Source organism: Meriones unguiculatus, chromosome 2 (genome assembly GCF_030254825.1).
Source record: "Meriones unguiculatus strain TT.TT164.6M chromosome 2, Bangor_MerUng_6.1, whole genome shotgun sequence".
Lineage (NCBI taxonomy): Eukaryota > Metazoa > Chordata > Mammalia > Rodentia > Muridae > Meriones > Meriones unguiculatus.
Genome location: NC_083350.1, coordinates 74,587,117 through 74,601,955, shown reverse-complemented (window position 1 = coordinate 74,601,955; position 14,839 = coordinate 74,587,117). Strand labels below are relative to the sequence as shown.

Below are 14,839 nucleotides of genomic sequence, written 5' to 3'. Positions count from 1 at the left end.
AGAACATCTTTCTTCCTTGGGGAGCTAGGATCTAGAAAACTCAATGGCTACTGTAGCGGTTTGAATGACCCAACACCTTCCATAGGCTCATGCACTTGAATGCTTAGGTGGCACTATTTGAAAGGATTAGGAGGTGTGGCCTTGTTGGAGGTGTGTCAGTGGGGGTGGTATTGAGGTCTCAAAAGCCCATGTCAGGCTCAGTGCCTCTCTTCCTGCTGCCTGAGGATCCCGCTGTAGAACTCTGGCTGCAGAACTCTCAGTTGCTTCTCCAGCACAATGCCTGCTTCCTGCCATGACAGTAATAGACAAAACCCCTGAAACTGTAAGCAAGCCCCAGTTAAATGTTTTTGTATTTTGTTTTGTTTTTTAAATAAGAGTTGCCATGGTCGTGGTATTTCTTCAAACCAATACAACATTGACTAAGACAGCCACCAATAACTTCCTGGTTTCTGTCTCTAAAGTCAAAGAATAAAATTTAGGAGGAGGGAGAGCCGAGGACGAACTGTCCCAGCATCTGGGTTGGGTAGTTTAGAAAGACTCTCTTTTGCATGTCTGGCCTCCAAGGGTACCTGTACACATTACATACACTCATACAGACACACACACATAGTTAAAACTTTAAAAAAAAAAAAACAGTGAAATTCATGAACCACAAAGGATGGGTATTAGAGAGAAATCTACTATAGATTCATAGGTAGGCACTTAGGCTGTTAGGGGAAAGGAAGAGGAAAAAAGAGTGCTCCCATAGAACAGGAGGAGTCCCAGATATAAGGTTCCTTTCAAGCTGCTAGTCTGGGGTCTTTTAACGGACTTATGGCAGAAAATGGAGCGAGGTATGGGGAGGGTGAGCTGTTAGTCCACGTGGTCCATCCAGCTGGGTGTGCAGGATCCTCAGGTGCTCATTTAGGAGTGCTGGCTATCTTTGTCACCTAACCTTGACACAGGCTAGGGTCATTGGAGGAGGGATCCCCACTGAGAAAATGCCTCCATAAAGTAGGGCTGTAAGCAAGCCTAGAGGGCATTATCTTAACTAATGATTGATGGGGGAGGGCCTAGGCCATTGCAAAAAGTGCCATCCTGGCCGGTGGTCCTGAGTTCTATAAAAAAGCAGGCTGAGCAAACCATGAGGCGCAAGCTGGCGAGCAGCACCCCTACATCAGCTCCTGCCTCCAGGTTCCTGCCCTGCTTGAGTTCCTTCAGTGATGGAACTTGCTCTTGGTCATAGTGTTTCATCGCAGCAACAGACAAGGAGATAACAAAGAAAAAGGGACCAGAATCCTTCTGACATCCTCAAAACTGTTGCTATGGGATGCCTGCCTTACTAGACCGGTTCCTACCTCCTGTTCTCATCAAAAACTGTCCACTTACACAGATGCACACAGACCTCGGGTCACTTTCCTACTGAACAGCTGGTAGATGTCAGGCCAGAGTCTGAAGTCCAGGCTGCCCAGCTCTAAGCTTTCAATTCACGTCTTTGCACTTTGCCCACACAACCCTCATGCTCTAATGGGAGACAAGGCTACAGACAGGTAAGCTGCAAGCACAATGGCAGTTCTGTATCAGGTCAAAAAGCTAACAGGCGTATATTCTCCACTATCACCAGTCCTGCCTGGAACAACAGATGTCTGGATTCCCAACCACAAGGCGAACAGGCTGACGACCATGCCGTCCCCACCCTCATGGGCCCAGTGATACTGCAGATGGCGGCCAATCCCCTATGAAAAGGCTTTCCCACTTCGGACCTGTCATACCAAGCTTACAAGGTTCAAAGGCAACAGAACACAAACCCACAGCAGGCCGCGCACCAGAAGTCCAGTGCTCAAGGCCAGCCAGCAGCTGGCTTGGCTGCAGCAGGCCTAAGGCTTTGGAATGTAAGGTCAGTGAAGTCCCAGACCTTTGTACTTGAGTCCCTCTTAAAATAAACAAAGGAAACTCCTGCTGAGTAACAGACTCCAAGAGGCAAGAGTCTGCACTGCTGACTGAGAATGTGAGGAAAAGAAAGCAGCCCCGGGCAGCATCTTATGTGCCAATCCCTACTCTGAAACACAAAGGCGTAACTTCAACAGGATACAGAAGAGACTCCTGGGCAATGTGGCAGGGACACCGGGTGAGCATTTGCTGCAAACATCTGGGTCATGACTCAGGCACAGGACGTTGTGACTTATACTGACCTGTCATCTCAATGTGTGCTCGTGAGAGAGTGTTTGCCCAGCAGCCAAAAGGGGGTGCAGGCATTTTCCTTGGAACTTCAAACACACTAGGGAGAAGAGGCTGTGTAAGTGGACTGGCAGGGATGAAAACATTCAAAGGAGACCCCTGTGCCCTTCACTTTAGCTGTCACACTATTCAAATAGACTCCTCCAAAAAACTCAATTACCCCAGGAGTCTCAAATTGGAAAAAGAAAAAACCTAGGCCAGGAGGGGAGAAAAAGAGGTACAACCTGTTAAGTGACCTTACAGAAGACACCATGGGCCAACGGTAGGCAGGGCCACACAGGACTGCTTCGCCCTGCAGTAAACTGTAACCTCACCGTAGGACCCTGAAAAGCCATGGGGTGAGGCGCACCACTGGAACTCTTTGACATGCTTCCCAGTTCCATCATCTTTTTCCACTTTTCACTATTAACTTAGCTGTTTTAATTGGTTTATTGAGGACAGATGGCTGAACCTGGCCTACTGGGGCACAGCTGGCTGTGGGGATACCTGGCCCCTCTGAGCACTGAGAAGCTGCCATTTCCCACCACACTCCAACATTAAGAAAAACACTGGAGGCCTAGTGTGGTGTTCAAGGCCAGCCGGGTCTACACAGTGAGACCCTGTCCCAAAAACTAGAAAACAAAAAGAAAAACACTGCAATTACAATACAAAGCATGCACACTCACACACACACACACACACACACACACACACACACACACGCGCGCGCGCGCACACAAACAAGACCTGTTAGGTGCCCTCCCAGTGCCCAAATGCTACATATATTAACATTTCTCCAACAATGGGATCTTGTTGTACATATTGTCTCATAATCTTCTTAATTTCTCAACTTCTCAAGTCAAAAAGCCACACCCAATTTACTGATAGTTGAATTAATGACCACTGACTTGCATTAATAATAACTGAACCAATAATGCTAATAACAATCGAGTGCATGTCCTCTGGTTGGATATTTAAGTCAGTCCTGCATATTTTACTATCCAATGCTGCATGAGCATCCTTGAATATATTATTTTCTTGTATGAGTGATGTTTCCGTAACACTCAGGATAAATGCCCAGAAGTGCTACTCAAAGATACAGGCTCTGAAGTTTAAGTTTAAACTGGCTACACAGTCAGTTTATGGAGGGTTCACACTCCCCTGGCCTCCCTGAAAGGCCTAACATTGAGTCTTACGAGCCAAGGGTCTGAACGTCAGGAACAGAGGGGGTGCCCTCTTCCCACTTGCAGTTCGTCAGCTGGTGGCATTTGGGACTCTTCTGTGGGTTAGTTCTTCCATTATTCACCCACAAAGGAAACAAAATAGAATTCAGCTCTGTGGTGGCTGTGGAAGGTCTCAGGTCCCGTTAGCATTTGGGCCTCTGGGGAACAGCTGAGACAGTAAGTATGTTCACGTGCACGTTTGCATGCACATGTATGTGTCTGTATGAGGGTGGGAGATGACTGGAGGGTTGCAGGTACTGTCACACTGAAAGACCTCTTGTCTGGTTTGAGAACTGTGCTGATCTGTCGAGCCCCTGGACCTGACTGAGAAGCCCAGATAGTGCCTCTCACCGGAAGCACAGGTCTGCTTTCCTTTTGCGTGCGCGCCCCGCCACTGTGAGGCTCTGTTGGCATACATAATAGCGCTGTTGTTACTGAGACGAAGCCTAATTAAATTAAATCGCTTGCTCTTCAAATAGAGCATGCTTTATTGAGAGAACATCTGCTTCCTGCAAACGCTCGGCAGTGTTTTGTTATGGGTGCCCGAGGGCTCCTCAAATGGAATTCTCAAAAATTCTGTATTCTACTGACATCTCGTGGACACAAAGATAGCTCCAAACATGAAAACAGGGAGCCCAGGCCATCAAGGATCATAGGCTGATCACTGGCATCGCCTAGTGACACCCTACCACTGCAAGGCCAATCCTTGTACAGGTAAAAGGACCACAGTATTTTTTCTATGTGTTTGTATGTGTACACATTTATGTGTCTGCGCATGTGTGCATGTGAAGGCCCAACGTCAACCTCAGATGTCGGGTCTCTCACCAACGCTGAATTTCAGTGGTTCTGCTGGACTGGCTGACCAGTGAGTTCACCCCCACACACACACACCCACATACACACACACCACCCTGCCACCACCACACCACACCACACCACACACCACACCACACCACACCACACCACACCACACCACACCACCACACCACCACCAGTGAAGGGGTTACAGGCAGGCAAGCACTTTACCAACTCAACTGTGTGCCCAGATCCTTGTACATTACAAAAGAACTTCACACGTCATTTCTTTCAGTCCACTATTACAGCGAAAGTGATATTTAATAAGCTGCTCCTCTAGATTACATCAGCGCCTCAAGGACAACATGAACAGGGACATAATAAAATCCAGGAAGCTCATGTGCACCTAGTATGTGCATGTAAGAATAATTAATGCAAAAAGAGGCCAGGAACCTGAAAGAGAGCAAGGAGAGGTATATAGGAGAGCTTAGAGGGGGGAACGCAAACAGAAAAACGGTGTAATTAGATCATAATCTCAAAAAATTAAAAAAAAAAGTAATGACAAATCAGAAGAGCCATGTACTGTCTTCCTGCCTGTAGAGCAACTGTGAGCTCTCAGCTGCTCCTCAGCTACCCCACTGCCAAGCCTCGGCTCAGCATCATGAACCTTAGCCCTCGGAACTGGAAACCCGAAACAGACCCTCCCTTTGATAAATTGCTTTGGTCCTGGTGTTTTATCCCAGCAAAAGAAAAGTAACTAGTATATGAGTATTATTCTTAGCTATTCTGTAAGTAGAAAATAATTCAATACACATTTCCAAGAATACTTAAAGCTGCTCCCGTAAGTTACCTGTGGAGATCCTTATACCTAAAATAAAGGCAAATTAATACGGTGCTGTACTTTGTATGTCTCTAGTAATTTTAATATTAGTGACCCTATTTAAGACTTATCTTATTATAAAATCACTAAATCTCAAGGTTGGAAAAGAACTAAAGGACCAAATAACTTGAGCACACATCATGTCTCCTGGTGCAATAGGACATAATTAAAGCAAGTGTGCGTGGATCATGAGTCAGTTACAAAGAAGTTCTTGTACCTTGGACTGCTGTTGATCTCCACCCAGCCCAGCTTCCATGACACATGAAGCAGAAGTCCACCGATGAATGTCTGCCACCTGGAGAAGATGGTGTCAGGATTAGTTACTCAGGCCTACGGAGTCCAACACTCCGCAGCTGTGACAGGCCTGCTGACGTTACCAGAGCAATCCTTTCAACCCTTCACAGGCCTGCTGACGTCACCAATACAATCCTTCCAACCCTTCTACATCCTTTTTCCAATTTCCCCAGTTACCCTCCAGTTCCTCAGACCTTCTTCTGTCTCTACTTGAATCCAGCTCTCCAGTGAGCTAACACTCTTGCTCAACTCTTCTAGACATTTCCTGAACAACCTATTTATAGCCCATAGATATGGGTGACTTCCAGATCTCCATTCTTACCCAGATGCCACTACACTGAAATCCCGTAAGCTCCCATTTATGTCCCATGTAAAATGCCACCTTAGATACACCCAACCCTGACTGTCATCCTACTGTCCCGAATCTGCCCACCCTCCTTCCTGGCCCTTCCTCAGACTTCACGTCCCTCATCTACTTGTCAAAACCCTCATGGCTGTGTTTAGCCCCACAATAGCGTCTACATCCAAAGCCACCTCCTAGCTGTCTCTGTAATTTAGTCTTTCACTATCTTACACCTGCTTCCTTAGCTTAGTCCTATAACAGGTACCTAGGGCTGTCCCCACCATCCACTCACCACCTTGTAGCTTTCTCCCCCTCAGCTGTTAATTAAATCATGCCACTCACTTGTTTAAAAATTGTTGGCTCTTCCTCAGCCCTCGGCTCCTCCCCAGCGACATACACCCTGGGGTCATGAAGTTCACTAGACACACAATGCTCTTAGCAGTCCAGTCAGGGACAGCAGAAGTCAGCAACCCCTCCCTCTCCCACTGTGCAAAGTGTACCAAAATGCCAAATGAGCCAGGTGTGATGGAACGGACCTGGATTCCCAACACTTGGGAGGCTGAGCCAGGAGGGCTGTGAGGGAGTGGAGCGATGGCTCACTGGGTAAGAATACTTCCTTCTCTCCCAGAGAGCCCACCTTCAGACCCTAGCACCGATGTTTGGTGGCTTACAACTTCCTGTAACTCCAGTTCCAGGAGACCCAATGGCCTCCTCAGGTACTGCACACACTCACACACACACTCATAAAAATAAATTTTAAAGGTGGAGGTATACGAGTTCAAGGCCATCTCTCGGATGCGATGGAGGCGATGATTGCAAGTATTCTGTTCAGTGATGTTCTCCTCAGTCAGCTCCTAGGGCTGCCATAAGTGCAGCGCCCCACCCCCTGTAAATAATGCACCCATGAAGGAGCCTCCCAGGCACCTCGGAGACTCATGGCGCGTCCATGGATCCCTCATGTAGCTAACCTCCCTCGGACAGTTTCTAAAGGCATCCTTTCTGTTCTCCGCTGTCTGTAACATGAAGTTCTACTTTACCCTGATCACGGCCATGTTCACATCCATGTCCAGGGGTCATACCTGACAACAGTCTACCCTCTCAGGGCCCCCTCAGTTTAGTCACCGTTAGATTTTACATGATTCATTCAGATATTTTAAGGGCCTATTTTTAGTCACAAATGATGTGAGACACGTCACCTCAAGTGACTGTAACACACCCATGTGTTGTGATACTACACCAAGAACCCACAGCCTCCAGGACAAAGTCTCCTACGTGTGACTCAAAGCCCTCTCGCCTTAGGCCAGGCCCTCCTCAGGGCAAGCTCTCTCTCCGGCCTTGGGGAATCCCAAGGCACACAGCCTACAACCTTAAAATGAGTCAGCCATTTCCTACTTCTTGGAATTTGTGGGTACTGACTGCCCCATTGCCTATGGCCCAGTCTCTTCATGCATTAGAAGACAACTGATCAGTAGTAAGACCTCATGCTTCACTGGCCCAGTCAAGAACAGACCAACTAGTTCATGCCCCTCCCTTGAATCAGCCTGTTCTAGAGCAGTGGTTTGAACCTGGTCAATCTTCCCCCAAGAGTCATGTAGTAGTGCTTGGAGACTTCATATATATGATTTTATGTGTATGGGTGTTTTTGTCTGCATTTCAGTATTTCTGTGTACCATATGTGGTACAGTGGCTGAGGAGGCGAGGAGTGGATGTCAGGTCCTCTGGAATTAGAGTTATAGACAGTTATGAACCACCATGTGGATGATAGAAACCGAACTATGGGTGCTAGAGTCTTTCCCAAGAGCAGCAAGTGCTCTTAACCACGGAGCCATTTCTCCATCACCCAAACACATTTTTTTTTAAGAAAAGAAGCATGAGGAATGTGTTCTGTACATATTTAAATGGCATAATGCTTTAAAAAAAATTCAACAGCTCAAGCCAGGTGTGGGGGCACACACCTGTAATCCCAGCACTCAGGGAGGCAGAGGCAGGCGGATCTCTGTGAGTTCAAAGCCAGCCTGATCTACAAAGGGAGTCTAGGACAGCCAAGGCTACACAGAGGAACCCTGTATGGAAACTAAAGAAATAAGTAAATAATTCAACAGCTCTTTTTTTCTAAAAAAATAAAAATAAAAAACAAAAACAAGAATACTGAAAAAGAGACCATAGAATACTAACTATATATTGTTTTAAGGATCCAAAGGCAAAAGGAAGGATTATATAAATAAATATTGTAAGTTGGTTAATTATTGGAGGAGGCACCATTTTCTCACAGTGACCATACATTTAAGTAAATGGACAATGGTTAGGAACTGAATAGAGCTTTATCAAACATACGAATGATATATTCAAGAGTAAAATAATCATCAATGGAAATGCAATGAAAGTGGCCATAAAAGAAACTTGTTTACCTGCATAAAGTAATAAAAATAATTATAAAGAAATTAAAAGGTAAAAAAACAAACTACAAAAATTTTCCCAATAAATACGGTGCTCATGTGGTAGTACCATTTTATTTTTATTTTTTACTTTTTATTGGTGTGTATATGGCAGGGTGTGAGGGGTAGGCAGGGGGTCCTAAAGGGGACCAGAAGAGGGCACCCGAGTCCCTGGACTTGAAGTTACAAACAATTTCAAGCTACCTGCTATGGGTGCTGGGAGCCGAATTTTGGTCCTCACTAACACCCTCAACCACTAAGCCATCTTTTCCAGCCCCTGTCAGTTACATCTTTAAAATGTGACAAATGTACTAAAATCAGGCCTGGTGGCTCAGGCCTGTGATCCTAGCCAATGGGAAGGCTGAGGCAAGAAGATCACAAGTTCAAAGCTTTATCTGGGCTACAGAATGAGTTTAAGGCCAACCTAAGTAACTTAGCTTAGTCTTAAAAAAAAAAAATTAAGGGCAGGTGATATATTTAAGCAGTAAAGCAGATCCCTAGCAGGGGTGGATCCCAGACTCCATCCCCAGTACCAAAACCAAAATGTAAACAAGTAAACAAGAAAAATGCTAAAACCTCAGTGAAAATAAGTGGGTAAAAGGCACAAACAGAAAACGTACTGAAAAGAGGTAAGGACAGAAAGTAAGCACACAAGAAAACTATCTGAATTTATGAATGACGTGCTGGGATGGGATGGAAAGGGGTGCTCCCCTTTTCTGAGGGATAGGGAAGGGAGTATGGGGGAGGAGGGAGGAAGGGTAGAATTGGGAGGAAAGGAGGGAGGGGGCTACAATCAATAAATTAAATAAATAAATAATTTTTATAAAACAATAAATAAATTAATTGTAAAACTAAAATAAAATTTGCAGAAAGGGCTGGGATGTGGTGGCACACCCTTCTAATCCTAGCACTCAGGAGGAGGAAGCAGGCAGATATCTGAGTTTGAGGCCTGTCTGGTCTACAAAGTGAGTTCCAGGACAGTCAAAGCTACACAGAGAAACCCTGTCTTTAAAAAAAAACCAAAAATAAATAAATAAAATTTAAAAATTCATAGAAAGGAAAAAATAATCATAGCTGGGACATGGTATTTCAGAAACGTTCAAATGCTTGCACAGTTAAAAGGTAAACCGGGGCTGGAGAGATGGCTCAGTGGTCAGGATTACTGACCAATCTCCCAGGGTTCAGTTCCCAGCACCCTCATGGCAGCTCAAAATGGGCTATAACTCTAGCTCCAGGAGATCTGATACCCTCTTCTGAAATCTGCATGCACCAAGCACACAGTGTGCATACATTCATAGATACATACAGGCAAAGCATTCATATAAAGAAAACATCACCTCTTTCTTAAAAATGGTAAAATAGTTTTTAAAAACGATTTATGGCCAGGCATGGTGGCACACCCCTTTAATCCCAGCACTCTTGAGAGACTGTGGCAGGCAGATCTCTGAGTCTGAGGCCAGCCTGTTCTAGGGCAGCCTGAAGTATGTAGAGAGACCCTGTCTCAATATGAAGAAGTAAAGAAAGAATGCTAAAGAAGTTCTTTTACCCAATTTAAATGGGAATATCCAAGAAGTCATTCCAAGCTTGAGGGTTCAAATACAAAGCTATCTGGGGCTTTAATGCTCCTTAAGTGGGACATGATCCAATACCTACAAACAAAATGAATAAATTATAGTATCTCTAGCTGAAGATGAACCTATGTAGTTACTAAAATTCTTTCAAAGAACATTTTAAGACATTGTACGGACATTTCCTACAAATGCATATGAAAGTGTTAAAGACATTTGCCCAGGGAGTTAGAGAGACGGCCCAGTGGTTAGCACATGCTGCTCTTGCAAAGTACCAGAATTCGGTGCCCAGCATCCATGTCAGATGGCGGCACCTGCCTGAAACTCCAGCTACAATGCCCTCTTCTGGCCTCCATGGGCACTTCATTCATGTGTCATACACATATACACACCAACATCTAAATCTTAAAGAACAAAATCTGAGAAAAAAAAAAAAAGATACTCACCCTTGGAATAATGTAGGGTAGGTAAATTTCAGGACAGATAGGACATACTGAAAAACAAACACCAGATTAATGGACATTTTGAAAGACAAAATAGACAGAGTACATAATAATCTTCCTGTTGAAGAAATTGGAGTATGTTTAAATATCTAAAGGATTTCATTCCCTCAAATCGTGAATGGACAATAGAACAGCCAAGTTATACTGAAGAGAAAAGATTTTCCTTTTTTAGAGCAATTCAGCTGAGGTACACTTCTGTTTTTGTTTTGCTGTTGCTTGTTTGTTCCTGAGACAAGATCCTGTCTGTAGCCCAGGCTAGCCTAGAACTTGCTATGCAACCCAGGCTCCAGATAATCCTTTGGCCTCAGCTTCCTAAGTACCAAAATTACAGGTATGTGCCACCATACCGACTCAATTTGTACTTATATTAATCCTTTCATTTTTAATTCTTTGTTGTGTATAATTTGTTGGGCCACCATACCAACTCAATCTGTATTTATATTAATTCTTTTTTTTTTAATTCTTTGTTCTGTATAATTTGTTGGTGTATGTATGTGTACATGTTCATATGTGTGAGTGTGGGCACGGGCATAGCACATGTGTGGAGGTGAGAGGACAGCCCTGGGTATTAATGTGTGTGCCTCCAGCTTGTCTAAGTTACAGTGTCTCGTCATTCACCGCTGCATACGCCAGGGTAACTGACCCGTGAGCTCCCAGGATCCCCCTCTCTCTGCTTCCTGTCTTGCTCTGGAAGTGTAGACACACATTATTACATCAGGCTTGTAGGTGGGTTCTGGGGATCTGAACTCAGGTCCTCACACCTGACAGGTAAGCACTCCCCAACCTTCCTAAGTCTTTTAATCCAATTGGTAGAGCTTTATAGTGAAGGAAGGGCATTTTGTCTCTGCAGACATCTTTTTCTATTATGAACCCTTTAAGTTTATTCATTCATTCATTCATTTTTGCCTAAAGCCATTAAATACTTTTTAGGAAAGAACTGTTCATTTTACACACATACACACACACACACACACACACACACACACACACACACACACACACAAAGGCAGTCATGCCAGGTGCAGTGGCACATGCCTTCAGTCCTGCTCAGATGGCTGACACAGGTGGATCTTGGTGAATCCAAGGCCAGCCTGCTCTAGAAAGCTAGCTCTAGGCCAGCTGGAGCTACACGCTGAGATCTTTCTCAAAAGAAAGAAAAAAGGTTGTAGGGGGAGGAAAAGCGAGGAAAAAAAGGAGGGAGTCAATAAACAGACTCAAAGGTACCGAGGAAGTTCAAGGAAGTACCTTTCTCCACCTACCCAAAATTCTCCATAAGCTCCTACATGTTACGATTATGGGTGATGTCCTGTGCTGTACTCCATGTAACGATTTTCCCTCAAGTCTTTTCACCCGTGTCACTCAGCCTTTCCCTCACTCTACCTTTCCCTCATGCTTCCATTCTGAACAGGAGACAGGATGAGGTGAGACCTGGGCATGTCCTGGAACACCCATAACAACCTTCATTATGATGGCAAATATTTATTCAATTTATTGTGTGCTTAGCTTTGGTCTACAGACTGAGGGAGATCTAAGATGTTGAAACTCCGGCAGGAACGGGGGTGCAGGTCAGCGGCTGAGCATGAGCGACACCCTGGGTTCAAGCCCCTAGTAACACAGAATAAAACAAAATGCTGACGCTCTCACTCACTTTGGCTGAAGAACTTGGGAAGAGAAATCTATGGGCTGGTAAATGGCCACCTCTCAGAGGTTGAAGCGTACTTGCGTATATTGAAAAAAGACCTCAGTGAGTCTCCCAGCAGTCTCACTGCTTGGCTCACAACCACCTCTAACTCCATCTCTAGGAGATCCAGTGTGTCCAGCCTCCTCAGGCACCTGTATTCACATGCACATACCCACACACAGACCCACACATATGTGTAATTAAGAATAAAATCTTTGACAAACTGAATGTTAGTTCTAGTAACATCACTGAGCTAGGTATAGTGGCGCCTGACTGTAACCCCAGCACTCAGAACGCAGGAGGAAGAGTCCAGGCCAGTCTGGATTTTGTGGCAAAGCCCTATCTTGGGGGAGGAAGGCACAGGGCTGGTGACATGGCCCTAATGATCTGAGGTCAGAACTGATGTCCTCTGACCGTCACATGTGCCCAATAGTAGGTACACCCTCACACATACACACACCAGAGACAGACAGAAAGCTCAGCAGTTAAGAACACTGGCTGCTCTTCCAGAGGACCTGAACACCTGGTGGCTCACAACCATCTCTAACTCCAGATACACTAATGCCTTCCGGTCTCCAAGCAAAACAACCATACACATATCATAATAATAAACAAATCTTTAAAAGGTAACAATAATAATAACCGCCGGGCATGGTGCTTCACACCTACAAATCCTAGCGAACTCGGGAGGAAGAGGCAGGAGGACCCAGTGAACTCAAAGCAACTTCTCACTCCTATCAAAATCGGGCAGTTTCTGCCTCGTCCAGATTTTAAACCATAAAAAAAGCCCTCGGGTATATCGCAAATACTTGAAACGGAGATAAAGACTAACTGAACCAATCAGTGGGGTAAGAGCTAATGAATTCATCTTTTCCACCGCTTCTGGATCTTTGCGTTCTGGGACAGAAGGCTGTCGGAGGTGGGGCAGAATGTGTTTGATTTCTTCAACTTTTCCTTCCCTGGGGAAAAAGCAAGGGGGCTTGCTTTCCGTTTATTTGCCTGTGTTTGTAATTATTTACTTGAGGCAGGGTTTCAAGCATCCCAAGCTGGCCTCAAACTCGCGATGTAGCGGAGGATGACCTTGAACCCCGGGTCCTCCTACCTTCGCCCCCGCCCAAGTGATGAGAGGCAGAGATGGAGCCCGGGAGCCCTTGGCTCCATCCTCAGGCTCCTCTTAAAGACAGCCCTCCCGGTCCAAAACCAAGTTCCCAGGAAGTGCTCCCTCTCGCCGTCGCCTTCCGCGCCCTCCCCATCCAGACCCGCCAGCCGGGGGCAGCTTCGGCGACGTGGACCGCGAGGCCCCCGGCCCCCGCGCAGCCGCCCGCCTGCGCACCTTGTTCGTGAGGTGAGAGGCCAGGTAGCAGGTGCAAAAGGTGAGGCCGAGCAGGCAGCGCCTCGCGTTCATCTGCCTGCTCTCCCGGCGCCCGGGGAGAGGCGGCGCCCGCGCCCCGGAGCCCACGCGGCCGCCCCAGCCTCCGCCCCTGCCACGAGGCTCCGCTCCGCCAATCAGCGAGCGGCTCGCCCGGGCGCCGCCCCCTTAAAGGGACCACGCCGCCGGGGCGCACAGGCTGTGCTCTGTATGCCGCCTGCGGGGAGTCCTAGGGTGGCCAGACCCGGTGGGTGCTCTCTGGCTGTCAGTGGTAGGAAAGGATGGACGAGCAAGTAATCACGTTAGGGAAGATGTCACAGCCTTTCTTTATGATTTGAAGGAAAATAGCCATAGCTATTGCTGAATGACTGGACGGAAAATGCTATAGGCTTTACCGAATGTCTGCCGATTTTTTTTTTTTTTTTTAATTTTCAGATTTTCTGCGTTGCTTTCTTCCTTTATTTTTCGGAGACACAGTTTCTCTGTGTAGCCTTGGCTGTCCTGGACTCGCTTTGTAGACCAGGCTGGCCTCGAACTCACAGAGATCCATCTGACTCTGCCTCCCTGAGTGCTGGGATTACAGTGGTTCGCCACCGTGCCCGGCAGGTGTTGCTTCTTTTTAATTTGGCAAACCCACAAACAAATTAGCCCCAACACAAGTTATTTTGAAAGAGGCTAGAGAGATGGTTCAATGGTTAAGAGTGTATACAGCTCTTGCGGAGGACTCCCAGAGTCCACCTCAGGAGAACCCCCAGCTCCAGAAGATCTCTTCTGAACCTCTTTGGGCACCAGCACTCACACGTGCATAAAACTACACACTGAACTACGATATGCAAGTAATCGAAAATAAAATAAATCTTAAAAATATGCTAAAAGGAAAGCTGAAGAAGGGACGAGAAAAGGCATTCTATCGTGCAGAAATGTCTATGAAAGAAGAACTCTATCTGAACATAGTGCCAGAGGCCAGTGATCCCAGCAGCTGGGATGAAGAGACAAGTGGCTTAGAAGTAAGTTCAAATTTCATCCGGGCTACAAAGGGCATCCGGGGCCAGCTTGGGCTATGTGAGACTTTGGACAACGGACTTAAAAGTCTTTTCCAAAGTAGAATTTTAAACACAGTCCCTGTTTCCCAGGGCAAGACATTAGCCCAGATTCTGGCAAATGGTATGGAACTGAACTGGGGACATATTGGTGAATTGTGTGAGTAACAGAAGGTGCAGGTAGGCCAGAGAAATGGTTCAGCAGGCAAAAGCCGGCACCTGCTGCCAAGACTTGAGTTCCATATCCAGAACTCAAATGACATAAGCAGAGGCCCATGGATTGACCTTTGACCTCCATGTGGGTGCTGTGGCATGTGTGTCCCCACAAACAGCACAGGGTGAGCTTTTAAACACAAAACCATGTCCTGGGTTGGCATACTTCAGTTAACACGAACAGAAGCAGAACTACAGAAGCCAAAAAGCAAGGTTACTACCTCTAGAGACTTTCCCAGAACTACGGGCTTTGATGGATTAGGCCTTTGTTTTAGTTCTGGCAAGTGATGCTGTCTGTG

At 46.1% G+C, this 14,839-nt stretch overlaps 1 protein-coding gene across 10 annotated transcripts in view; it reads right to left on the bottom strand.

Annotated features, from left to right (window-relative positions):
- The window catches only part of Tmem241 (transmembrane protein 241), a 108,064-nt gene extending 94,678 nt beyond the window's left edge, over nt 1–13,386 (bottom strand). For all 10 annotated transcript variants that reach the window (XR_009589889.1, XR_009589890.1, XR_009589891.1 and 7 more), the window contains exons 1-3: nt 13,252–13,386; nt 10,181–10,227; nt 5,312–5,389 (exon numbers count right to left, since the gene is read on the bottom strand). Coding sequence is in view for 7 of the 10 variants with exons in the window: in XM_060377673.1 (XP_060233656.1) it covers nt 5,312–5,389; nt 10,181–10,227; nt 13,252–13,323 (197 nt within the window). In the remaining 3 variants the exon portion in view is untranslated. The remainder of the gene's footprint in view (nt 1–5,311; nt 5,390–10,180; nt 10,228–13,251) is intronic.
- Between the last annotated feature and the right edge of the window lie 1,453 nt (nt 13,387–14,839).